Source organism: Phytophthora ramorum (genome assembly GCF_020800215.1).
Source record: "Phytophthora ramorum isolate Pr-102 chromosome Unknown Phyram_PR-102_s0006, whole genome shotgun sequence".
Taxonomy (NCBI): domain Eukaryota; phylum Oomycota; class Peronosporomycetes; order Peronosporales; family Peronosporaceae; genus Phytophthora; species Phytophthora ramorum.
Window position 1 is genome coordinate 2,564,021 of NW_027150652.1, and position 27,155 is coordinate 2,591,175.

General features: G+C 51.1%; 4 protein-coding genes across 5 annotated transcripts; 1 reads left to right on the top strand and 3 right to left on the bottom strand.

The window, feature by feature from the left end:
* Positions 1 to 20,461: 20,461 nt before the first annotated feature.
* On the bottom strand, positions 20,462 to 21,457 carry KRP23_7660 (CAX-interacting protein 4; the record flags this gene model as incomplete). The annotated part of the gene is made up of 4 exons (XM_067893003.1): positions 20,462 to 20,929; positions 20,992 to 21,084; positions 21,152 to 21,178; positions 21,254 to 21,457. The coding sequence occupies 4 exons, from the start codon at positions 21,455 to 21,457 to the stop codon at positions 20,462 to 20,464; spliced, it is 792 nt and encodes a 263-aa protein (XP_067744828.1).
* A 252-nt stretch (positions 21,458 to 21,709) lies between these two features.
* KRP23_7661 (UDP-glucuronic acid decarboxylase 1) lies at positions 21,710 to 22,993 on the top strand (the record flags this gene model as incomplete). Its single annotated transcript, XM_067893004.1, has 2 exons — positions 21,710 to 22,746; positions 22,828 to 22,993. 2 exons carry the CDS (start codon positions 21,710 to 21,712, stop codon positions 22,991 to 22,993), a joined length of 1,203 nt encoding a protein of 400 aa, XP_067744829.1.
* A 440-nt stretch (positions 22,994 to 23,433) lies between these two features.
* Positions 23,434 to 24,614, bottom strand: KRP23_7662 (Protein phosphatase 1A; the record flags this gene model as incomplete). The annotated part of the gene is made up of 3 exons (XM_067893005.1): positions 23,434 to 23,617; positions 23,700 to 24,034; positions 24,099 to 24,614. 3 exons carry the CDS (start codon positions 24,612 to 24,614, stop codon positions 23,434 to 23,436), a joined length of 1,035 nt encoding a protein of 344 aa, XP_067744830.1.
* Positions 24,615 to 24,876: 262 nt separating this feature from the next.
* Positions 24,877 to 25,516, bottom strand: KRP23_7663 (Bet1-like SNARE 1-2; the record flags this gene model as incomplete). Of its 2 annotated transcripts, none has more annotated exons than XM_067893006.1 (4): positions 24,877 to 25,032; positions 25,127 to 25,183; positions 25,261 to 25,365; positions 25,442 to 25,516. In XM_067893006.1, the coding sequence occupies 4 exons, from the start codon at positions 25,514 to 25,516 to the stop codon at positions 24,877 to 24,879; spliced, it is 393 nt and encodes a 130-aa protein (XP_067744831.1). The 2 variants fall into 2 exon arrangements, with proteins under 2 accessions (XP_067744831.1, XP_067744832.1); XM_067893007.1 differs by having other exon boundaries at positions 25,261 to 25,368.
* Between the last annotated feature and the right edge of the window lie 1,639 nt (positions 25,517 to 27,155).

Below are 27,155 nucleotides of genomic sequence, written 5' to 3' on the forward strand. Positions count from 1 at the left end.
CTTGGAACTTATTATGGTTGGAGCTAACGATATCTAGAAAAACATTAAGGACTACAAGCCTTATGACGATGATGAAGAGCGCGAGGCACGACATGGTATGAAAACTGGTTTAGATAAAGATATGGATAGAAATCTATCAATCCCTGATAGCAAAGCTAAGAAAATTTTATATGAGTACTACAAGTGCCTCTTTGACAACAAGATTGTCATACCATTCCCTCTTAATCCTGTTGTCGATTCTAAGAATGGTGTAAAAGCCCATGCCACGTACTACTTTAGCGTGCCAAGCAAGGATCGCTACTTTAACATAAGAGATAAGAATGATAACCCTGTTTCAGGAAACGCTTGGTCCAACCTGATGAAAGAGATGCGTTGGATTGATACATTCCTTGCGCTTCTAAACGGGCTGGAAGATGTCCATCGTACTGCAACAGCTATCGAAGGACCTGCAACTGAAAAGGAGAAGAAAATTATTAAAAACGTGAATGACAATCTCAAGATCATTCGCGAGGTCATCTTTAACAACGCTTATGATGTAAAGCACCAGAGTGAAGACGTATATGAAGAGAGTGAATTGGACAAGCTTCAGGATGACGCCGAACGTGCTTACCAAAATTATGGAGAGGCTCAGAAGCGACACGAAGAGGCTAAGAAGGCTGTGAAAGGAAATAGTTCAAAAGCAGCTCGATCAACATTGAAAGCCGCGGTATCAGCTGTGAAGGTGACAAAGTCCGTTTATAGCATCAAATATACGAAATACAGTAGAGTGGTACAGGAGATCGCGGAAGAGGAAGAACGTGAGCGCGCTGCCGACGAGTTTGTACAGCGTACTCGCGGAAACGGGTTAGAGGGGCGTGGCCTAAGAGGATCTGGCGTGGCTCCACTGGAAGGTGTTGTCAGACGTGGAAGAATTTATAATCTTAATGAGATCCAGGGGTTCGCAACGCCGTCGGCATATACCTACAAGCAGCTTGGTAGCAAGTACATTCGTATTCCTGACCTCGATGCTAAGACTCTTGTGATTGATCATTGCCATTGATCGTGCAATTGGGCGAGCCAAGCGTTGCATCAGTATATGGAGTGTTAGTATTGAAGAGAAGCTTCGAGACAGTATCTCCTATCACATATAAGCATCCATTGGATGGAGTGAAATTTGTACCAGAAGCGCTATTTGGATTCAATGCGATCGCCATAGCACTCGAAGCTAATCCAAAAGTTGCTGGATACCCAGAGGCAAAAGGCTGGGTAAATCCGACGCTAATCCCAAAATTGCTCGTGATATTTGCGAATGTCGAATTCGTGCCTTGCTTGCTATTCCATAGGGTTGAGAGAAGAGTCATACTTGTCGCTGATACACCCGCTACCGCGCTGTTTGCGTTCGTTCCTGAAATTAATGTCAAGAGGGCGTTTGACTTAGCATTAGCTGCTGGATTCTATTGTGTACTTGCTAATACCATTCCGGTCGTATCTGACGATCGATAAAGGCTGTAGTACTCAGTATTTGCAGTGCCTCCCTACCATTTCAATCCATTCGTTGTATCCGATCCTAAAGCAGTAAGGGATACTCCTGAGCTATTCATTGATAGACATTGAGAAGCAGCGTTCGTTCCTACGGTAGTCGGTAGCGGTAAAGATACTCCACTGATTTGATAGCTGGTAGCATTAATGATGCCACATGTGATATCAGTCGCGCGCAAAGTGCCATCGACGTACAGCGTATGAGTATCGAAAGTTGTGGTGCTAATTTGTAGCGGGGCTACACATTCGGTTCACCTCCTACCTTAGTGCAACATGCACTAAGGCACACATTCAGGTGACCACCACAGGGTGGTCCACATTCATAGCAAAAGGCATATGACTGGTAGAAAGTAACACCTTTCTACCAATGAGAGTCATTCAATAGATAGGGGTTCTGCCAGCCATCCAATGGCAGAACCTCTCATTATAAATATCAGTTTTAGGAGGAAACCCCATTTACAATCAATACAGTTCTCATTTACCACCAAAGCTTTCGTTTGGTTCATTTATCTAGGTTTAAGTATACTTGTGGATACAAGTATACTGAACTTAAGTAAATTACTCCTACGCTTCCTCCTACACGTGCGCACACGTGTAAGCTTAAGTAGTGGGTCTAAGCAGACCCATTACACCTGGTAGCACTTTGTAGTCCGTCCAACGACCGACTAACACGTTCGTATGGAATACGAACGCGGGGCTGAGAACCTGCCCTCGGACAGTAACATGTCCGTGGGTAGCCCAAACACGTCTGCAACGCATGTTGCGCGTGCAGACTGCCCCCACCTGTCGGAACCAGAGTGGGAGGCCCTCCAACGACTGTCAACAGTCATTGGGGAAGCGGCGGTAGCAACGATGTTGCGAACGCTATCACCGACGGAGCAACACGGTGTTGCTCTGGGTTTCATCGTGAAGGAACAGCGTGAAACCACTGCTCGAGCTTCGGTGTCACCATCGGCCACACCGCGCGTGAAGTCATTGAAACTCCACGTAAGCAGTTACGTTGGAAGAGAGGGGGAACCTCTCCTCCGTTGGCTTGTCGAGGTCGACACTGCCATTACGGCTCGACGTATCGTCGACCCGTTGTCGAAGGTTGCGTTCGCCATGTCATGTCTTGGCGGACGAGCAAGGAGTTGGGCGTACGGACGCCGACTCACGGACCCTACGTGCTTTAGCACGTACGAGGATTTCAAGGAGGAGCTCAAACTAGCGTTTGAGCCCCCGCAGAACGAGTTCCGATCGAGGGCGGAGTTCCTCGATCTGCAACAGGGCAAGCATGACGTGCATGCTTACGCCCAAAGAGCACGGTACTTGGTCTCGAACATCGTGACCAACCCGATTGACGAGGCGACATAGGTCGTCACGTTCATGAAAGGCCTTAGAGATGGGCCTGTGAAGACCTATCTCTTCCGAGAGTATCCAAATACTCTCGAGGCTGCGATTGCGCTTGCAATGCAAGAAGAGTTTAGCCTGCGGCAGGCTAAACTGCATGTGAACGCCCCACGGCTGATGCCACGACCGGTGGTAAGGCCGTCGGGAGGTCCCGAACCAATGGACCTCTCGAGTGCGACCGCTGCTGTTTCCCAGCAGCGTCGTGTATCAACGAATGTGCGTTGTTTCCGCTGCGGAAACATCGGTCACTACGCCCGCGAGTGCAGAGCACCTGTGCACGCGGCGAGGAGCCGTCGTGGCGATACTGGGTATCGCCACGGACAATCAAAAAACTAAAGGGACCAGCAGGGCGCCCCGCGCCTGCTGGTGATGCGATCGAGCGTGTCGACATCGGACACGCTGCAATGAAGATCGCTGCCCCCAGTGAGAGTCAATCTCACTGCAAGAAGCAAGATGACAAGCCGAACATTGTCATCCTGAAGGTAAGCTCGAAGAGAGAGAGGTCTCTTCGTGCTCTAGTGGACTGTGGTGCGTCGAACAACTTTGTTCGACTGCAGAGCCTTCCAACGCTTGACTTCGAGGAGGTGGAAACACCTCGAAGTCTATTGGAAGTGAGGCTAGCAACGGGTGTCGTTGTTAGAACCGAGAAGCGTATCGTACGCGTACGCTTCTCTTATCAAGAGAAGGAGTTCGATATGGTGTTGGGCATGCCGTGGCTTGCACGGGATGATCCGGTGATCGACTGGACGAAGCGCACGATCGTGCGCTTCGGGAGCAGCAGCAGCGCGACAGAGAGCGATGGCCCTGTCGGCGCAGCACATGCACCACGTGGTGCATGCGGCCCTCCATCAGAGACAGCGCGGAATGCGGCTGTCTCCGGCCACCCCAAGCGAACGCCAACGACTGCGAGAGTCGTTGGGAGAAGATGTGAACCGAATCAGCAGGGCCTGATTCAATCCGATTCGAGAGGGTCTCGAAGCGTCCGGGGCGACGCGGTAGTGTCGACAGGTAATGTCGACACACAATTGGTCGAAAGACACTCCGCCGTTAGGCGTAGAGGTAAAGAAGACGCGTCGGCTCTGGGAGCCGACGCTGCAAGCAGTGCGGACGGTTGCAAACGTCCCGCACCGGAAATGCTTGCGAGCTCGCGTGCAGCAGGGCTGCACGACGAAGCGGTGCGCGATCAAGCCGGGCTTGAACGCGTGCGCCCGCGGGTAGAACCCGCCGGCGAACACAAGGAACAACTGTCCACGGCCGGGCCTGGACAAGAAGAAACTCGCGGAGCCGGGCTCCGCACGAGAAGTGAACGGCGCAAGCAAGAAAAGCTGCGCAAGTCTCGGTCAGGGACCGAGACGCTACAAGCAGTGTCTGCCGGGCAGACACAGGAGTTGGAGACGACCGTCGAGACATTGAACGTCTTGACGCGTACGAGTATTGGTCTCCAATACAAGAAGATGAGGCTGAATAATCCTCCGACGTTAGCGTCGGAGTTGATGTCGCTCCCAGTCACAAGCTGGAAGCGTTTCGCTCGCGAACTGCACGATGGACGCATCGAGCAGATCTGCATCCTCTCGGACGTCGAGAGGATGACGTGTGAAGCAGAAGAGCTGAATCAGCTCATCTCTGAGGGCGCGGACGCCCTCAGCGCGAAGTCGAAGAAGGAACGCTTCGACGAGCAAGGCTGGGACTCGCTCAAGGCGAGCCCCTTTTACAAGGTCTTGCGTGAGTACAAGGATGTACTCCCGGACGACATTCCTGCGGAGTTACCGCAGGACAAGGGTGTTCAGCACGAGATTGATCTCGTGCCGGGAACGAAGTACTGCGTCACGCGACAGTGGCCACTGCCGCGTGAGCAAGTCAAGGCAATCGACGACTTCTTTGAAAGTCGTCGCAATGCAGGACAAGTGCGGGAATCGAAGTCCCCGCACAGCGCGCCTACGTTCTGTGTGAAGAAACCACAGGGCGGGTGGCGCATCGTTCATGCGTACAACAAGCTGAACGATGCGACGGTACCGGCACAGACGCCGATACCTCGAAAAGATGTGATCATCGATTCGATAACCTCGAGTACTATCTTCAGTACTCTGGATCTGAGAGACGGGTTCTATCAGATCCTCATGCGTGAGAGTGATATCCCTCTCACGGCGGTAAGCACTCCGAGCGGCATGCTCTGGGAGTGGCTCATGATGCCGCAGGGGCTGAAGAACGCCCCAGCGACGTTCAACAGGTGCGTCACGCACTTGTTGCGCTCGGTGCGCGACTTCGCACCGAGCTATTTCGACGACGTGTTCATTCACAGCCGGGCTGTGAATGGGAAATCGGATGTGGAGATGCATACAGAGCATCTCCGCAAGTTGCTTGAGCTCATGCGAAAGCACAAGCTCTACGCGAACCTGAAGAAGTGTATCTTCGGGGCGACCGAGATACCCGTACTTGGGTGTCTCGTGGGGAAGAACGGCGTACGCCCTGACCCAGGAAAGGTCAGAGTGATCAATGAATGGCCTACGCCTTCAAATGTAAAGGAACTGCGGCAGTTCCTTGGACTCGCCACGTACTTGTGCAAGTACGTGAGCAACTACGCGGGCAAGATTCGCCCGCTGTCGCAGCTCTTAAAGAAAGAGGCTGCATGGGAATGGACTGCTGATTGTCAGCAGGCCTTCGAAGCAGTCAAGCAGGGCTTGACTGAGGCGCCGATCTTGGCGGTGGCCGACCAAGATCGCCCATTCCACGTGGTGTGCGATGCATCCGATTTCGCGATCGGATGCGCACTGATGCAACTCGATCACGAAGGTCGTGATCGTGTGGTTTACTACCAATCGCGTCAGCTGAAGCCAGCTGAGCGCAATTACCCGGTATATGACAAGGAACTCCTTGCCATGAAGTATGCACTCGCAAAGTTTCGAGTGTATCTACTTGGGAGTAGACCATTCGTGGTCTACACCGACCACGCATCGTTGCGTACGGCGATCGAGTCGCCGCACATATCACAAAGAATGGCACGGTGGCTGTCATTCTTTGCGGAATACAACTTCCAGGTTGAGTACAAACCTGGAAGGTTGAATGTCGTGGCCGACGCGCTTTCGCGTCGACCAGATTATGCGGTGCAAGAGGCCGACGCCAACGCAGTTGGCGTCGTCAGGACGACTACACCCTCGTCGTCCTTGCTGGACGAAGTGAAGGCCGCATACGCACATGATGCAGATGCGAAGCAATTGTTGGAGTACTTCTCCACACCTTCTGACAAGTCCCGTCAGAAGCTGGCCAAACACCTTCGTGCCCGTGTACACCGTTATCGTGTACACAATGGTCTGCTGCTTTACAGCGCAGTCGACGACAACGCAGATCGCATTGTCGTGCCGGATGATCATGAGCTGAAGCTCAAGATCACGTATGAGTACCACGATGCCCCGACATCGGGACATCCTGGCCGTGAGAAGACATATTTGCTTCTCACGCGTGACTTCTATTGGAGTCACCAGTACAAGTGGGTACGCAAGTACGTTCGTGCTTGCGAGGTATGCCAGCGCGTGAAGCCTGCGCCCAACTCGCAGGCTCCGCTTCAATCACTACCGACTCCGTCGGAGTGCTGACAGTCCATTTCAATGGACTTTGTTTTTGGTCTTCCGCAAGACAACAAGCGGAGGACTGGTATTGTGGTCTTTGTTGACCGCTTCAGCAAGATGGTGCATCTTGCTGCAGTACCAGCCGAGGTGACAGCCAAACAGACGGCATGTCTGTTTGTCGACATGGTGTTTAGACACCATGGCATGCCACTCGACATCGTGTCGGATCGGGATCCGCGCTTTACAGCGCGATTCTGGCAAGAAGTGTTTACACTTCTTGGGACGCAGTTGTCCATGTCGACTGCGGATCACCCGCAGACCGACGGACAAACAGAGCGTGTCAACCGCGTGCTGGTTGACACCATGAAGAGCTACGCGCACTCGTTCCATCAATGGAGCGACTGCTTGCCGATGGCGGAGTTCGCCATCAACAACTCGGTGCATGTCTCGACAGGACACACACCGTTCTACGTGAATGCCATGAGGCACCCACGCGTACCGAGCGTACTCGGTGCGGTAGCTCCTTCCTTAAGTGGGGGAGGATATCCGGTTAATTCAAAACAACCGGATAAGCACGCTGATACAAGCAATGTATCAGCTGTGACGACTCGCGCACGTACTGCGCGCAGTCATGGCGACGACAAGACAGTGTCTACGACGGGCGTAGACACTTTAAACGACAACGAACATCACGCGCAGGCCGGGCCTGCTGCGAACAAGGAGCACGAACTGAACCAGGGGTTCAGCTCGGATGCAATGGACTTTGTCCAGCGTCGACAAGCCGTAATTCGGTTTGTCCAAGATGCAATAGCAGCTTCTGTCGATCGACAGAAGCTGAATGCCGATAACACCGGCACAGGAAACACAAATGAATTTAAAATTGGTTCATTAGTTCTGTTAGCTACGCAGAACCTAGCTAAACATGCAGTTTCCGATTTCGGAGCAAGCAAGCTTGCTCCGCGCTTCATTGGGCCATTCACCGTGTTGGCGAAGCATGGCAACGCGTACACACTGGACATACCGTCCAGCATGCGCTTGCACCCAACGTTTTACGTTGGGCGACTGAAGCCGTACGTGCAGCACGAGTCACCTACGTCTGGTGACTCGCCAAAGCGCTCTCGAGCGCGGCGACGCGCTTCAAGGCGCCGGAGAGCCTCGTCCCGACCTCGACCTTTACGTTCGAGGTCGTCTGCGCAACCTCCGCGAGCTGAGCCTTCAACAAGCTCAGCTCCTGACGCAGAGCAGCGAACTGCGACGCTTGGAGACGCTCAACAGCCTCCAAGCGAGACTCAAGGTTTGGTTGACCAAACCCGGGGCGTCTTCCCGCCCCCCCCCCACCCCCACCCCCACCCCCGTTGCGAGACGCACGCGGGGCAACTCGCTGGATCGTCCAGCGAATTGTTGGTCATCGGAACCAGACCCGAGGTCCGGTTCATTTTCGTATTCGTTGGAGAGGATTTCCTCCCCAACACGATACGTGGGAATCACGGAATGTCCTGATGGAGGACATTCCGGAAATGGTGACGGCGTACGAAGGCCGCCACCGCCACCTCCGCCGAAGGGCGTAAAACTTGGGCGAGCGCTGTAGTCGCCTACAGCACTCGGATAAGTGCTGCGATTATCCGCAGCACTAGAAGACGCCTGCGCCTGAAAACTGGCGCGCAGGGTCTTGAGGTCGTCAGGTACACACATGGACGTGTACCCGTTGACGTCCCGCTCGGTGATGCGTACTGCTCCAGGGTAGCAGTACTCACAAGCAGTGTCATAAGGCACTGCGCAAGGAAGTCCAATACCGACTGCACCATGGTGCAGTCGTTCAAGTTTACCACGCTTCGAGAATTTCTCGTAGCGCTCCCGCGCCTGGCTAATCCGGTCGCGATAGCCAGCGGGGTTCTTGTTGAAGTTTTCAACAAAGGCACTCCAACTTTGACAAAGTGCCTGCCACTCGGGAACTTTGCTTCTGCGAGAAGTCTTCTTGCTCGCAAACCATCGGAGCTCATGGAAGAGTCCGATATAGTAATCGCGCCTTTGGTCCGTCATCGGATCAAAGTGTACTCGCTTCGCGACGTCATCGTCAACGATGGCGTTGCACGAGTACAGCGCGTACAGATTCGGTGGCGCGGTCGCACCGAATCGGCTGCCGATCTCAGACTGAGACGGCATCCACGGCTCGCGCACTGGCTCAGTGTGCGAGGCCGCAACAACAGCGGATGGAGCAGAGTCATCTCCATCCCGCGGAGTCGTCAAGGCTCCAGCGGCAGCGAGCGGTGTTCCACTGCCGCTGCGCGAACGCTTCGATCCCGAAGCGTTCGAGTCGTCCTCGCGTGGACGACGTAGACCCGCATTGGGGTCAGTGTGGCCCGGAGACAAGATGTCCTTGTCTCCTTCGAGTTCCCCCTCCTCGACTTCGCTACCGTAGTCGAGGGGAACTCCCTCTCCACCCGGAGAGTAGATGCCCACTCCGGTTTCGACAGCAATGATCTTGCCTGTCTTGTTTCGGATGGCATGTTTCTCATGCCATCTCGAGTGGTATCCAGCAACAGAGAGGCGACTCTCTGTTGCCGCGCTTGTCGGCATCGCCATCGAGGCGATGCCAGTAGCGGTCGTGGCTGAGGCAGCGGCCGTCGTCGCCTTGGAGGCGACGACAGCAATTGCTGTTGCCGAAGCGGCCGGCGTCTTGGACGAAGACGTCGTTGGCGTGCTCATTGGGAATGAGCACGTGTTCTCCCGAAGACAATACGGATTGACGTGTCGAGACCGGCACGTCAAATCCTAACGGGGGGATGGTGTAGCGGGGCTACACAGTCGGTTCACCTCCTACCTTAGTGCAACATGCACTAAGGCACACATTCAGGTGACCACCACAGGGTGGTCCACATTCATAGCAAAAGGCATATGACTGGTAGAAAGTAACACCTTTCTACCAATGAGAGTCATTCAATAGATAGGGGTTCTGCCAGCCATCCAATGGCAGAACCTCTCATTATAAATATCAGTTTTAGGAGGAAACCCCATTTACAATCAATACAGTTCTCATTTACCACCAAAGCTTTCGTTTGGTTCATTTATCTAGGTTTAAGTATACTTGTGGATACAAGTATACTGAACTTAAGTAAATTACTCCTACGCTTCCTCCTACACGTGCGCACACGTGTAAGCTTAAGTAGTGGGTCTAAGCAGACCCATTACATAATTGAAACATTGCCGGCCGCAGAGACTATCAGACGGTTGCTCGAATTAGACCCTAACCTGAGGGGGTGGTTAGTAGTTGTCAGGAGACTGACTCCTATGTTCGTTATTGTGAGTATCGCTGAGATAGGTGTTGTTCCAGAATTGTTCCAAGAGGCGTAAGGATTGAACAAGCTGGTATTGTTTGCAAAAGTGGTCGTGATAGGACCACTCTGAGTACCTATGGAGGTGATATTAGGCTGCGCTCCTGTTTGTAGCGTGCCTGTAATTGACGTCGCTGTCAGTGACCTAATTGTAGCAATCTCACCAGTTGGACCTAGTACAAGCGCTTTTGAGTTTGCTGCCGTTCCAGGAGTGATGCCGACTACGTAATCAGGGGTCGATGATACGCTGGAGCCATTAACAGTCAGACTGGTACATGATAATGCTCCAATCCCACTGATATCATTACTAGTACCTGGAATGAGGGCTACACCTTGTGTTGCTGTTCCTGGAGTAAGTCCTGTTATGTAAGTTAAGCGATAATCATTCTTACCGAGATAAAGCGTCTGAGCATAGTCATAGGTTAGATATCCACAGGTATCCAACGTTAAAAAGAATGCTGGGTTATAGATAGGCGATGAAAATATTGGCTTGGGATAAGAGAAACCTGAACTCATAGTTGTTTTTGTCTCGAACTATATAGATCGAGCGATTAAAGACACGATCATGAGCGGTATTCCAAACTATGGCGCTTCGTTGCCAAAAAAGTTCAAGTCTGCGAGTATGGGTGATATTCCTGCCCTTGACATTAAAAAGCTGTTTAGAATGGTTGTCCTTGGTCCATCGTTCAGTGGTAAGAACAATCTTTGCCTTTTTATACTTAAACATTCTCCCCACGTGTTTGCCCATTTGACGATCATAGCCCGCAATCCTCACCAAGAGTTATACGAGTATCTGCGCGATAAGTTAGAGGATTTCATTACTTTTGCTGACCCTGATAGTCAACCAAAGGTTGATCAAGTGCGTCATACACCAATGAGCTCAAATAAACCTGAGCTTGTTATCATCGACGAGTTTAGTAATGACCGTCAGTTGCAAAAAAACATCTTCTCACATTACATGACCAGGGGCCGCCATTTCAAGCTATCGACCATATTCTTGAGCCACAGCTACTTTGCAACTGATAAGATGATTCGCTTGAATTCAGAGTACGTCGCGATCCTAAAGGCTAATTCGAAGCGTGATTTGCAGATGGTTGTGAAAGATTTCAATATCAATAAAATCGATGATAAAAAATGATGATTTCATACAATAAAGCTATCGGTCGTGGAAACGGTCAAATATAAGACTGCGCCAAACAAACGATGCTAGTTAACCTTTAAACGTTTTCGAGATAAACGGCTTGGAAGTTGGCGCTTCTCTTTTCGCACTTAAGTGAAATTTTTCATGAGGGAGGTTTTTCAAAATCTCTAAATTTGACTGGAGTGTATCGGCAACGAAGCATGGAAGAGCTCGCCGCATTTGCCGCCGCTGGGGGAGACCAGACCGCCAGCAGCTCTAGTGGCTACAGCAGTGACGGTAGTGCAGACAGCAGCTGGGAGCCTGACCCAGACGACGCAAGCTCTGCGGGAAACGAGGACGAGCGCGAAGAGGATCAAGGCGGGGGCGAAGACATGGACACAAGCATAATTTTGATTGACTGCGACTTAACATCCGAAGTTACTCGTCTGATTCGCGAAGACGTTTGCAAGAAGAGGTGACTAGAGGGGAAGGCAGATAAGCTGGAACAGTTCCTATGCTCGCTGTGGTGGCGAGTGAAAGCAGAGCATTGTGACGGCGCTAGCGGTGCTCAAGGAGACGGATACAGTGCAGCGCCATCGTGGCACCGGTGTACGGGATCAGTATCACTACTACCTTCCTGTCGTCGGGCATGTCTGTCGTGCGGCTTGGTGCGCGGCGTACGGGGTATCAACCCCAACAGTAACACGCTTCAGGAACCGCATCAATGACGGCATCTTCTCTGTGAAGGCACACGGCAATCGGCTGAACCAGAACGCCAGTGCTGTTGATCCCCGTTGGTTGATCTCCTGGTTCAAGGACTTCGCGAAGAGCGTGGGGGAGGTGGTGCCCATCCGGGTGAGAAAGCAATCGACTGTGGACGGTGTGGTGAAGCTGCAGTATTCCTCGGCTGACTACACCCTGCTACCAGCGTACTTCACGTGGGGGCAGCTCTACATGGAGATGCACAACTATGTCGAGGAGATTCGGCTGCGAGTACGCGAGCCAAGACCGAGTACTTTCAGGCAGCTGTTGAAGAAGCATTGTCCGACAATTCGCATCAGGTCCCAGCGCAGCAACGTTTGCGACGTTTGTAGCATCTACTTCACGCGGATGCGGAGCGGGGTTACGGCTGAGCTGACAGAAGAACTGGGGCGACACACCGAAGCAGCTCGACACATGAGGTTCGTTGTACCTGCGGGATACAAGCATCATTTTGATTTAGACTAATGGAAACTAACATCATTTTGATTTACTCGGGACTTAAGGGAAGCGTACAAACACGATCTGTCTTCTGCAAGCGAAGACCACGCGGTGCTCATTATAGACTACAGTCAGAACCTCACATTACCAAGTGTGACCAGCACGCCGTCGCAGTGGTACTTCCTGTCGCTGCGGAGTGTCAACATGTTTGGTATTTACTACGTGAACAAGACCATCCAATACAACTACATCTACGACGAGACGGTAGCTGGCAAGGGTACAGACGAGGTGAACTCCTTGCTGCATCACTTCATCCATAAGATCGCGTTACCAGGCGGCCACCGGAAGCTAACGATCTACGCTGATAATTGTGGCGGTCAGAACAAAAACAACTACGTGCTGAAGGCGCTGCTCGCACTGGCACACATGGGTGACTTAAGGACTGTGGAGCTGAAATTCTTCGTTAAGGGGCACACCAAGAAGGCAGTCGGCCGCGGGTTCGGGCACGTGCGAAAGCGCTTGAGTCGGGTGGATGTATGGACGATGGATCGCCTCCTAGAAGTGGTCAACGACGCATCGGCTACATCAGCACTCGTGCACGTGCCGAATAAGAACAATACGTTCAGAGAGTACCGCGAGGTAGTGAAGGAGGCTTACAAGGACCTGAAGGATATCCAGAAGTTCCAGATATTCGTCATGAAGAGCGATTCCCCCGGGGTTGTGGCTTGCCAGAGAGGTCCAAGATCCTCACCAGTTCTTCAAGATCTGCGGCGCAAATACGATGGAATTGTCGCGGATGCGGATCGCGTGCGTGTACTGTTCACTAGCCACTTGGAGTTGCTGCCCAACCCCCCCCCCCCCCCCCCCCCCCCCCGCCAAACTCCGAGAAGATCCAGCAACTGTACAACAAAGTGCGTCCGTACGTTCCAGAAGAGTTTGTGAACGATGCACTGTACGTTCCGCCAAACGACGAAGACGAACGGAAAGCAAACGAGATCAAGAGGGCTCGAGCTGCACATCAAAAGCCATCCGCCAAGAGAAAGAAGCTTGAAAGAGAAGCAGCAACGAAGCGTGATCCACCAAGTGAAGCTGCAGTGAACAGTGCCGGTAATGAAGCCGAGGCAATGCAAACCGAGCAGCAGCCAGCTGAAGGAAATCGCAGTGGTCCAGATGAAGCATCCATGGCGAAGGAGCCGTCACATGTGAAGAAAAGACCACGTAAGGAAACGTCGTGACTGATGCGATTTCCGAGCCCGGTCAGTGTTTTGTTCTCGGTAAATCAAAATGATTCTTGTTTCCATCGCTACCAAAATCCTAAATATACACCTCGATTTTTGATTTTCTGAATTTGGTGCTCATAACACTGCGTCTAAAACAAAGCAGGAGTCGAATTAGGAGCTAGGAATAGGCACAACGGCTCCGCTGGTTCAGTTTACCCCCAGTCAATCAATAAAAAAAATCGAGTTCGGCCAGATCACGAGGCAACACATTTTTTCAGAGACCCTCACTCAGCGAAGACTGTGTGGATTTTGGTGCTGGGGAGCTCTACGTGTAGCTGAGACTCTTCCCTTTACGATGGCGTGCCCAGCTCGTAATTTTCTAAATGCTTAACTAGCATTATTTTGTTTCACGCCGTCTCATATTGGTATTAGATAGCGTGAAGAGCCAGCTCAGGTACAATTTCAACGAAGTAATCAATCCCGACGATCTTTAAGTTTGCTCTTCCATCCAGCGCAGGTGCTGTTTAGAACGTCTGTGTGGGGCTAAATTACCTCTGCTCAGGATAATACCACATCCACATTCAATTCGCACACTCATGCGAGCTTTGATCTTCTCTTTGTTAGCTTCAGAATATTGGCGAACCTTTTCTAATCGTTGATCTCTATTTCTCTGATAACGTTGCTGGACCATTTCTCGATGTGTTCAGCCGTACGATATGCAGCATTTTTATTTACACATGAGGTTGGTCAATAACGAGTTGCTCAAACTCGTGTAATTGACGAGGGTTATCAATTTCGTGTTCGGTGATCAGACTGATCTTGAAACTATCAATTCCATGTTTAAGAAAGCTATGATATATCATCGAATGACACCGATCCGCTTTACCATCTTGCCACTGTTTGAATCCATATGTATGGTGTTTGAATCGACGGTGAATAGATTCTGTGGTACTACCCACATAAACAATCGACTCGTCCGCGGTCGTAATCTTATATAATCTCCCAATCATATCTATATAAAGTCGTTATATTTATTAGAGATTATCGCTTAAATATGATCTTACAAATATACTATTAAAATGGCGAGCTTTCTCAAACTTGACAGTACCAAACTAATCCAATACAACTCGACTTGGAAATACTCGTTCCCTGGTTCAGCTGCTGATTTCCGACGTAGTTTGTGCAGTGCAAAGCATTACCATGTACAATAGTGAGTACAACATTGACTCGATGCAATTCCAAAACACAAGCTTCAAAGTCGAAGTCCCGACTGCTGCTACCACATCTATTATCAGTATCACTCTTCCAGATGGTATTTATTCTTATGATGACATCAATCGCAGCATTCAGACAGCCCTGGCCAATGCTGGAGCATATTCGATCGATCCGACTGGAAACAACGTCTTCTACCTAAAGCTGAGTGAAAACAGTGTCTATTACGCGTGCCAGGTGGATTTTCGCCGACTCCTACTACTTTACCAACAATCGGTGGTACTTGGACCAGACCAGCTACGGGGCTATACTCATCTGGCGGTACTGGCTTGCCTACCACGACTCGCGTCCCTCGTCTGATCATTGATAATGCTGAGTTTGGAAAGGTATTAGGCTTGACTGCTGCTACTTACCCAGCCGCTTCTGCTACGGTAGCCAGCGCTCAGCTGTCAAACATCATTCCCCAGATTCACCCAAACAGCTCATACATTGTTCGTTGCGACCTGATCAAAAATGAGTACGTCGCCTCTGGTGATATTGTCAGCGCATTCGATAGAGGTGATGCGGAGATTGGTGGGCTAATCTCGTACAAACCCTCCCAGTATGCGTGGATGAACTGCCACAATGGCTCTCGCTCTACAATTACAATCAGTATCTACAACCAAAATGATAAGAAGGTAATCTTTCGCGATACTTCAGTCTCGATCATGCTGTTGCTGAGACCAAAAAAATAGATTGACTAATGCTTCTTTTTTTTCTCTTACAAACGGAAGGAACCACCAGACTTCCGCATAGATCGAATCTTAGCCATGTGATCCTTAGCTGCTTGCGAACCCTTCGCAAATTTCTTACCCTTTGGCTTGGCAACACCTACTCCATAGCGACGTGAGGCGAGGCGGGTGAACGCCTTTATCGTCCAGGGTGTATAGCGCACGCGCGCCAGAAGACTCGGCCGATCAGGAAGCTTAAACTTCGCCTTTCGGAAAGCCCAATGGGATCAGACTACCTCCAAAAGTACGGGACCTCCGGAAGTAGCTTGGCGTGTGACCTTGTGTAATCCCTATAGGTGTCGTTTGGCTTCGGAAGACCGGACTCCACCTGATGAGTTGTTCCTACACAATCAAAATGAATATAAGAATACAGAGTGCGTACGTTCACTTCTCGACGCAAGTAGTACAGCTGGGGTTAGACCACTAGCAAAGCCTTCCCAGATGACCAAATAATACAGAGAGTTATACACAATATACAGCTGCTACTTATTCTTTTGGACCCTTGAGCAGTGGGTCCGTACACCAGTCTACTTGTGTTTCACCTGGAAGACTGGTCACTTCCAGATGCACCCTTGTTGCGCACCACTCCCAGAAGGAGGATTTATAACTCCTTCCGGAAGATAACTTTCAGATATATCCAAAAGGAAAACTACTTCCGGATCACTCAATATACAGTCCTATCACACAGCAGTCTATTCGATCAAATTCCGGGGGGTGACTACTAACAACCTCCTGAAACGGCAATTACTATGAAATGGGGGGTCTAGAGGACACACTCCCAACTGAAATATGAAATAGGACAGATCACGTACGAATGCGCGTCACTCGGTCACCGCCTAATTTGGTCTTGAGCCTTTCGGAGAGTTCCACGGCGGTCTTCGCGATCACGACGCGTCCAAACGCAGGCTGGGTGAACCCGGGTCCCCGGAAATACACGGCGGCTTGTCCGGCGTTATCCCAGCGTGCTTCCAGGCCAACTGATAAGGGCCCTGGAAAACACTTGCGCCCTTGGTGGCAAAACGAACTCTCTGTTATTTTTAGTCTCTGCTAGAAGTCTTCTGTCAAGGTCTCTGCTGGAAGTCTTCCACATGCACATTTGTCTTGGTTTCACTATAGGGTTCCTTGGCGTAATCAGCATCCGGGAGGCTGACACATCCTGGTCGCAAGCCGGCTCTTCGTGCATAACATATCCGGCTGGTCGTCTTGGTCGGTTGCTAATATCTTGGGTTTTGTATACTGGAAAATTGGAAAGGTCTTGGTGGGTAAAAATCAGGAGCGTCTGGTCAGCCTCCGCACCCACAACGTCTGGGTCATCTGCGAGTCACATCAGGAAAGAACTTTCGGAAGGCACACGTGGCTTCCGGAAGTAACTCGACATTGGGAGGACTTCTGGAAGTCACTTGGTCTCAGTATGCTGTGGGAACTTGTACCAGTTCTCCGTTCGTCCTCGTTCTTCCCTGTCGCGCGCACTTCTGGACCAATCATCACCGCGAGTGCTTCCATGGGAAATGGGAAACGACGCTCGGACATTTTACGTCCAGTCGCCACGTGTCAGACGACGGACCTCACCTCGGATAGACTTAATTAGATTCTCGTGCTCAGGTTTGGTCGCCTTAGATAGTAGATACTTCTCTCCGGAATCGACTACATCAGTCAGAATACCTTTGCGTTTAGCATACGAAAGCGCTCGCTTTGCACCTTTCTTAACATCTGTCATGGTTAGACGTCCGTCATCCTTATCATCATCACTATCAGAGTCATAAACACCGATACCAGTCATGGAACGGATAGCAGCTCTTGCTGGGATAGCACCCTCTGGAGCACCGAGTGCGGTTGCAAGAGCGGGTACAGCAACGTCAGCGGCGCGAGACAATAGACCTGAGTCCTTAGCAACCTTAAAAGCTGATTTAATGCCTCCCCATACCTTGGACCAGATTGAACCTCCTTGTGCGCGCTTATACCCCTTCTTGACTTCGTGTCTTGTGATGTCAAGACGAACACCGCGACCTGCCTTGCGAGTCTTGAGCGCCTTCTCATATGAAGCGGGGTGAAGATGAATAACAGAACCACTACCTTTGAGTTGGTCAGCTGTAAGACTTAGCTTACCAGTCTTGAAAGCTTTGGTCAGCTTGGGACCTGGAATATCACTGGAGATCGTTAATTCGCGATACATGATTAATCTATATTTTCCAGACTAAATAATAGTTAAATTTAAATCTTTCATCTTTGAAATACTTGCGGTTTCTTATGTTGCTTGGAATAGAGCCATATCATCAGAATGGTCCACAAAAATCGCCATACGTACCTTGATACTGTTTGGGGTTGTATTTACCGATACCATACTTTGTTGGGGCTGCCTCGCCCATACTATCGAAGTATTCACCGTTATGGACAGCCGTCCAGTGTCCTACATCAAGGTTAGGTGGCCGTAGTAAAATCAGATATGACCCCTTCTTAGATATTGGGTTAGTTATTTCACTTGAATCATATATCATCCAGATGGACTCCAATTTTTTTCGCGAGTTCGATCAGATCATGATCGGATGTGATCGGCTTGATAAGGCTGCTCATAATATTTAATTTCGTACAAACTATATTAGAAAACATATACAATCAACGATGAGCGAAACTCGACCAATATTTGTACCAGAGTTCGCTCAAGAGCGATCCGGAGATCAAGGTATCTTCTGGCAAGCGAGTACCGTTTGTAATCGATCTTAATCAGGGATCGTATCAGAATGGTGTTATTACTATCGATGCCACTGCTCAGCTTAACGGCTCCGAAGGATTTGCTTGCCTTCGCGATGCGTACATCATGCTACCATACAAAGTATTGATGAAGAATGGTGCTACTGCTCAGACTGCTGCTGCTAATCGTTTCTGCGCTACTCTAGAGTGTGGCAATTGGAATGTCATTGATAGCATGTCTCTTGAACTAAATGGTAAGACCATTGTTTCTATGGCTGACTACAAGCTCTTTTGAAACAATGTCCGCGCGCAGACAAGCTACAGCACACAGTACGTTGAGAAGCATGGAGCAGAGTCGTTCCTTTACCCGGATGCTGCTCAGTCCGCTTTGTACAGTTCTGGTACCAGCTCGACTACTGGAGATGGATACTCAAACAATACTGCATTCTCGTCTTCGTTTGCTACCACTGGCCCGTCGGGTGGTGCATCCATTCCAAACGATGGCTTTGTTCGCCGACTTCTGTCGAGCCCTCCTAATGCCGGTTCTGATTTCTCTACGTCGTGGCCGTCGGTAGGTGGAGCTGCCGCGTCTACCACTATCTCGAATCAGACTGCTCGTGGTACCTTCGTAGCTGGTGCTACTACCGCTAACGCCATCATGGGAACGTGGAACTATATGCTTAAGGTTAAGCTAACTGACCTCCATCCGGTTTTCAAGGAGCTCGACTTGATGGCTAACCCCCAGATCCGTCTCCGTTTCCGTGTCAACCAGGGTACTTCGTCTGTTGCTGTAGATGTATGTCGCTAACCAGTACTACTCTCGCGAGTGGCAACACCTGTCCGGTAATGGTTTCAGCTTCTTCGACTGGTAATCCTATGGCTGGTGTTCTTGCTGCTTCTGCTCCATTCAGCATTTCTTGGGGTGCTGTAGTCAATGCACTTGAACCGACCATCGATGGTACTTACATGCCATTTACTACTTCTCGTATGTACCGTTCGTTCATCTCGAGAACCCCCAGACAATCATTTCTAAGCCTGTTAAGAAGGTTCGATACAATGATTGTTGTGCACAGTGGTTTTACAACGCGCTGGTACTGGTAAGCAGTCGACTCAGCTTAATGCTGCATTTGATCTCCAGCTATCGGCGTCTGTTAAGAATGCTAAGTATATTATCCTCCTTCCATTTGCTGAGCAGACGGGTAGTTTTGCTTCTGCTGCTGTACAGGAGTTCCAGAGTCCGTTTGATTCGGCTCCTTGGACTCTTCACCCCAGTTCGAGCATTCGCAACTTTAACGTTCGTATTGGTTCTCAGCAGACGTTTGACATCAGCCACGACTATGACTTCCACCACTTCACTAACGAAATCGCTAAGATTGCTTCGATTAACGGTGATCTGACTCCTGAGCTGGTGAATGGTCTTCTTGACTATCAGACGTGGTCGCTAACTAAACGTGTTCTCATTGCTGATGTTAGCCGCCTGACGGAACGTGATGTACCCCAGGCTATTCAGGTAAGCGGTGTTAATGCTGGTTGCCAAGGTACCAACATGCTTGTGTTGGTTGTGAGTGAACAAGAGCTTTCCTACGATCGTCTAACGGGTGAGGTATTGGATTTTACCACTGCTTAGTTTTGGATTGAAAAAAAATTACTTTTTTTTAATTAAGCTCTAAAGCCTCGACAAGCTTAGGACATTTCTCAATTACGAATAGGTTCTTACGAAGACAATCAATATAATTAGAATCGGTGCGACTAATTTGCTTTAGCGTCTTCCCCTTGTACTTGCCCCAACTCATCATATACGAATTATCATTGCTTAGAAACTTGGAGTGAAGGAAAATCTTGATATCCTCAGTAATATTGAGACTGGGTTGGTTGTGCATCCATCGACAATAACCGGGATCAGAAGAATAAACTTCTTCGATCGGCGTGCCCTTGTATTTTCCAAAAGTTAGTTCGAACGTCATGTTATCAGTTGGTGGTATATACATACCCCTTTAATTTTTTGAGAAAAAAAATAATTATGTAGATTGCTTACCATTTACTAAAATCCGGACCCCACCACTCAAGATCTTGCGGATGTGGCATTGTCTTTATCCACTTCGAATGCTTTTCTTTATTACAGTGTTTTGCAAAGTTCCATCTCTCCATTGATGATCCACACAAGCAAGTGATTCTTTCATTCATCGGTGCTGAAATAATTGTTTTCATCATATCTTCGCTGACCTTTTGTAAGAAAATTTCAGTTGGAGGAAACTTCGATAATGTGTGCAAACCACAACGCTCTTGCGATGGCTTTGCCTTACACTCTGCATTACCAATGGCGCAGCGCAGTGTAACAGCGAGAAATGTATATAGAAGCAGGATGCTGTATGTATAAAGAGAGGAAAGCTCGGTTAGATGTGGTCGGAACACTGGAAAGCATTGACTCTACCGCTTCGAGGTGGACGGCTCAATGGCGTCTCTTCTTCTTGGAGTGCGACTTCTTCTCCGAGTCGTGGTCGCGGTGATGATGATGGCGATGCTTGCGATCTTTCTCCTTTCTGTCCTTCTTGGACGATCTCTTACGCTTTTTGTCCTTCTTGGACGCCGAGCGTTCCTTGCTGTCCGATCGTCGTCGTCGTTTGCTGCTCATCCTCTCAGGAGTAGGACTCGAGCTGCGGCTGCGACTACGTCGATGTTTCTTGGCCGAGTCACGCTCCTGGCTACGACTGCGACCCCTGTCCCGGCTCAAGCTGCGGCTCCTAGACGGTGATTTCTCCCGACCACGTCGTCCAGCACGGCGACTGCGGTTGCGGCTATCCGATCCGTCTTGACGTCGCTCTCTCGAGTTACTGCGGCTGCGTCCACGTGACGACGGACGGCGCGTCGACTTTTCCTCCTCTTCACTCTCATCTTCCTCCTCGTCACTTGAAGAATCCTAAGAAAACAACAGCATGAATTAGTCAATTTCCCAGCAGACGACATCAACCTGACGCTCACCGAGGACGAAGACGAGTCCGACGACACCACGCGCTTTTCCGTCACTCCTAGGTGATTTCGACACTGGAAAGTCAAGTGGCCCATCATACCGCACTACAAAATAAAAATTAAGACGCGGTCAGTGTTGTTAAAAGTAGCTCAGAAAGTCGAAAAGAAATACCTTCTTGCAAGCCCCGCGTACGTCCGTCTGCAAAAATGACAATAGAAAAAAAATGAATACATGCTCCCCTATTCCCATGCCAAATATCCAACGTGAACCCACCGACTTGTTGGAGAGCTTGGCGAGCGTCATGAGCCCCTTCGCCTGCTCGTACGAGGTCTCCGACGTCTCCTGTTGCTTCTCGTCCTCGGCCGCATACGGGTCGTAGCCGATGGTGTTCTTCCAGATGCCCGTCATCTTGAGCGCCGCGCTGCTGTGCATGCGGTTGTTGTGCGGCATGCGCACACGCCCCGCGGTGGCTGGCATGGCTGGCTAATGTAACTCTCCTTCTCCAGATAAAAAGGAGAAGAAGAAATATCAACTTAGGTATGAGAAAATTCACCTTGTGCTAGAAATTCAAAACGCCTCCAGTACTCCGCTTTCACTCTGTAACATACTTTCGCCAAGTGAAAGCAGACAGGCGTCGAACGGCACAATGTGACAAAAAAGCTCGAAAACTCACACTCACGCGCTCAGATTCGAATAAGACGCCAAGGCCACAATAGCCAGCCAAGAACGATGGCCCCCACCGCATCTATCGCTTCGCCCGAGATGACGCAGACCGATGACCACGTGGCCGTGCACACGCCCGCGCCGCCGCTGGCGCCCACGTCACCTGTCGCAATTGTAGCGCGCGAGGAGCCCGCGCAGCAGCCGCGTCCGCGCCCGCCGGTGTCGCTGCCCCGCCAGGTGCAGGAGTGCACCATCCAGCGCATCCTGGTGACGGGCGGCGCCGGGTTCATCGGCATCCACCTGTGCCGCAAGTTGTTGCAGCAAGGCCACGAGGTCATTTGCCTCGACAACCTCTTCACGAGCCAGCGGGCCAATGTACTGGAGCTGCAGAACCGCTACCCGAACTTCGAGTTCGTGCGCCACGACGTCACGGAGCCCTACGCGTGCGAGGTGGACCAGATCTACAATTTGGCGTGTCCTGCCTCACCCGTGCACTACCAGTACAACCCCATCAAGACGACCAAAGTGTCGTTTCTGGGCGCGATGCACCTGCTGGGTCTGGCCAAGCGGGTCAAGGCGCGCATCTTCCAGGCGTCGACTAGTGAAGTGTATGGCGACCCGGAAGTGTCGCCGCAAGTTGAGTCGTATCTGGGTAATGTGGACTGCACGGGTGTGAGAGCGTGCTACGACGAAGGCAAGCGGGTGGCCGAGACGCTCTTCTTTGAGTATCACCGCACGTTGGGCGTTGACATTCGTGTAGCACGCATCTTCAACACGTATGGACCGGGGATGCACCCTTATGACGGACGTGTTGTGAGCAACTTCATCATGCAGGCACTGCAGGGCGAGAATATCACGATCTACGGCTCGGGCAGCCAAACTCGCTCGTTCTGCTTCGTGGACGACCTCGTGGAAGCCATCGTGCGCTTTATGGACTGCACTACGTGCGTGGGGCCAATGAATTTGGGCAACCCGTACGAAATGACCATTCGAGAGCTTGCCGAGATGATCATTCGTCTCACCAACTCTCAAAGCCGCTTGGTGTTCCGGGAGCTACCCAACAACGACCCCAAGCTGCGGCGACCCGATATCGCTCTTGCCAAGTACGTGCCGTGTCTAACCTACTGTTTTCGTGGGCATAGCATTTTTGTGACTTAACTCGTTTGCTCGTTTTCGCTTGCCAGGACTCATTTGGACTGGACTCCTCATGTGGACATCGAAGCAGGGCTCATGCGCACCATCGCATATTTCCGCGACTTGGATTTATCCAAGTACAAGCGACCAACGAACAACACAGCGCATCGAAAGAGCGAGATGGCGAACCAGGCAAAAGCAGCCAGCCGAAAGTAGATTCGCCATCGCCGTAGCCACGCCCAAATTACTGCTTTACTGGACACATACCTGACGGAGAAACCGCAAATATGCGCCTGTACCATGGTGCATGTTCTGCGGCCGATATAAGACTGGGGAGTCAAATGGCGCAGGCAAACCACACGTTGTAGAACGTACGTACATCGCATACATGAAAAACACATTTGACATTCGCAAGCACCTTGGGTTGGTTTGTGACTCTTCTTAGCGTAAGTTTGTCGGGGAATCTAAACACTAAACGGACGATCGATTGAGAAAGCGGCTCGGGTGCAAATGCATCCACAAAACCATAGAGGGAACTGGTTGCTCATGTTCATTGTTTGTGGGCGTGGCTGCAGGACATCAAACCTAGCTGGCTGTGAGGAAGCATCGGAACTGATGAACACGCACCCGCCACGTCTCGTTTCGCTCGCGCATAACTACGTGGATTTAGCCGGAAGGGCACCTGCAGCTCCCCCATCATCGTTGTCGTCGAATTCACCATTCGCCTCCTGTTCGGCCTTTTCGAGGCGGGCACGTTCCTCTCGGATCTTGGCCACGCCACCTCCCTCGCCGAGCTTAGCGCCAGGAAACTTGACAAGCACAACACTCATATTGTCACGGCTGCACACGGGCAAACACAACAAGTACCCAAAACAGTGGTCAACACACAAACGCACAAGTGTCAAGACGACAACTATCGTACCTTCCCGCGCGCAGGCAGTTGTCCAAGATCTCTTCCGCTATTAACTTGAGGTCCGTCTCGCCGTTGTTCATAAGCTGGCGAATGTAGGCGCACAATTCGTCGTTGCTCATGACGTCCCAGATGCCGTCGCACGCCAACACCAGAAACTCCTCCGTCTTGTCGATCTTCTGCACTTCAATATCGGGTTCCGCCGACACCTGCTGCTGCTCCGCAGGCAAATCCGCCCGCGCCTTGTAGGAAAAGTCCCCGAGCGCGCGGGACACGGCCAGGTCTCCATTCACTCGGTTGCTGCGCACTAGTCCTCCCGCGTCTTGGATCCGCTTGCGCTCTCCGGCCTGCAGTCACCACACTCCAATTAGCAATGTATTCCTTTTCCTAATCTCTAGCTGACAGACATACATTAATGGGTTTGTGGTCAAACGACATCTCGACCGTACGGCCGCCCTTGGCCATGACGCTGCGCGAGTCGCCAGAGTTGGCCACGATGATGTGCGTGGGCGTCACGAGCGCCGCGATGGCCGTGCAACCGCTCTGGTCGCTGCCGTAGCTCTTGTCGAACGTCTCGCGGATGTCCTGGTCCAGGTTCATGAAGGCGTCGCGCATAGCTCGCCCGATCTTGTCCGGGTCTGCGCCTTCCGTCTTGCCGCCGGGGAACACGTCGCTCTTCATGACGTTAGCCAGGTGCTGCGTCACTCGGTCGGACGCCAGGTCTGCGGCCAAGCGCCCGCCGTGGCCGTCGAACACGGCGAAGAGCGAGCAGCCCGCGGGCAGCCCGCTCGGGTTGATCTGCGCCACGTGCGCGTCCTCCATGCCCGTGCGCCAGCCCTGCATGGACGCCACGCCGTACTCAAGGCCATTGCCCGCGTCGCCCTCCGTCTCCTTTTCCGTGATCGGCGTGGCCAGGAAGTTGCCCATCGCTCTTGTTCTGCGTTGCAGGTTGCCCCTTTGAAGAAGACGGATCCGGCGCTGATCTTTTTCTACTCTTGAGGTGAGTATGCGGACGCAGTACAGTACTTTACGGGAAATGCTACAGTCAATTACCAAATGACTATGGTGTCAGGTCCTGTACAAACGGATCGATGGGTGCAGCAATCGCTGCATTAACGAGCAAGCTTCAAGCACGATGGTGGATTTTATAAAGGGGAGAAATGGCGTCGTCTTTGTTTACCAGCCGCGTCTAGTGGGATCGGATGGCGAAGTACAGCAGCACGAACACCACCACCACGAAGAGGATCAAGTACAGCATGTGCTTGCTGCCGCCCTGGTCCATCATGATACCCAGCCGCTTCATGGTGCCGCCCAACAGTCCCTCCGTGTTGTCGAATTCCTTGCCCTGCACCGCACCAAGCACAAAGTTCTCACCATTAGTCATTGCAGCCAGTGTCGACATTATGTTCACTGAGGAACATAAAGCACAAGATGCCCACCATGCCGTCCAGGAAGCGGTTCTGGTCCACCACCTCCGAATGAATGTTACCCGACAGCTACAGTAAAATGCACAGGAGACAGTCAGCGATCCTAATTACTTCTGTAGCCCCTCAACTCTGCTTCGTCGACTGACCTGCTTCAATTGCGTGATCTGCAGCGACAAGTGGCTGATCTGCTCATCGTTTTGGTCTTCCAGAAGTCGCTTGGCCTGCTCTCCATTGTCGACGCTCCCTCCAACCTGCTGCACAACAGCGCAACATCGGCCTTTAGCACGTTTCTCACGAGATGGCACTAACCCAGTGTCCGTTGCGCACCTGCGTTCGTGATGAGGCCCCCGAGAAGAGGGTGTCTCGCGCGGTTGATCGGCCGTTCGCCATCCTGTTGTACATGAACCCCCGAGCGCGTGCTGTCCCGCCGAGATCGTAGGTCTGAACCGTGGGCTTGCTTCACTTTGACGACGTCATTGGACCCAGCAGAAAATCTATTTTTGGCCAATTAGTGAGAGTTATATCAACCAGTCACCACGTGCCATTTCATTCTCTAGTGTGGTGGACATAATGTGCAATTCAACTTTATCATGTTGGAAATTCAACTCACAATGAAATATCACGTTGAAGTTGTCAACGCGTACAGGTATACCAAAGTCTCTGTGCAGGGGTTTTGGGTCTGTGTCGGGGTTACTGGGCAATGAGTCCATTAACGTTAACACATCAGTACGAGTGCTACAGAAGAAAAAATATCGAAGGCTTCGTAAACTACGACAGCAGATACGACTCCCTGTCAGATGCCGAGGGTGAGGCTCACTTTGTGAATTCACCTTCTACCAACGCCGCTGAACAGGCAGGTATGTTGTAGCGCTGCAACCCGATATTTGTGGTTGGCAATCGAGGCCGAGCGAAGCAAGGGCGACGGGCAGCAGTCACCCGCCCTAATGATCACCACTGTTGTACTTTCCTCTTCGAATACTTTCCTATTCGAATCTGGAAGCTCGACTCGACGCGGGTTGCATCTTCAAGATGAACTTCAAGATGAAGGAGGCTGCGAATGAACCGGACTGAGCAGATTCGGATGATCACCGTGCAGGTGACTTGGTTAACACTCTATATGTATGGATAGCTAGATTCGACTTCATGACTAGGCAGTGCTGAAGGTTTTCTTTGCTTTCCTCACCAGGCTCCAAACAAAAATCAATTCCTTCTCACATTTACCTCCAAATCCTCAAGTCGCCTACTAACTCCAACACCAACAACTTCCTCTACTTGCCCACCAACTTCGTCCCCGCTCTGTTTCCAAGCTCCAACTCCATTGCACCCGGCAGGCCGAGCCCCAAGGAATTCAACAATTGGTAACACTTGCTTCCGTCTGTGGAGGATTAGGAGAAGTTTTCGTTGACGCCAAGAACCGGTGCCCATGTGCGAGCCGCCGCCCGCATATGTGAAGAAGAAGTAGGCCGCCATCGCACGTCTCGCGGTGACCATGGTGGCGCAGCAAGAGGAGTTGAGTAATCTAGTAAGCACGTTCGCGAACAATCCACCCGAGAAGTGCCGAGTTGAAAGCATGCCCATGCCGACATTCGGGGGCAAGAAGAGCGTATCCTTGGATCTGTTTCTCGACCGAGTCCTCATATATTTGGAGGCGAAGAACATTGATTATCACGCCGCCTACAACCAACAATGAGTGGTGACAATGATGGCCTCTCACCTCAAAGAGCCTGCCGCGCCTCGAAGTCATCGCTGGCTACCATGGATTCATTGGCCGAAGGCCTTCAGCATGAATTTGTACCTATCGATCTGCAAGAACGACTTCGAAGCGATCTTCAACAGCTATGTCAACGTAAATGTTCTGACCTCGACGACTACATTGCCCAATTTCGACAATTGCTGTCGCAAATTAGGGCATCGTGGCTTGGACCAGGGCACCTGGTTCATTCAAAGCCTCGCGCAAAAAAACTCGGGAAGAAGTCGTTTATCGTCGGTGCCAAACGGTGTCTGCAGCTATGACAATAGCTTAACAATATGAGCGATCTTA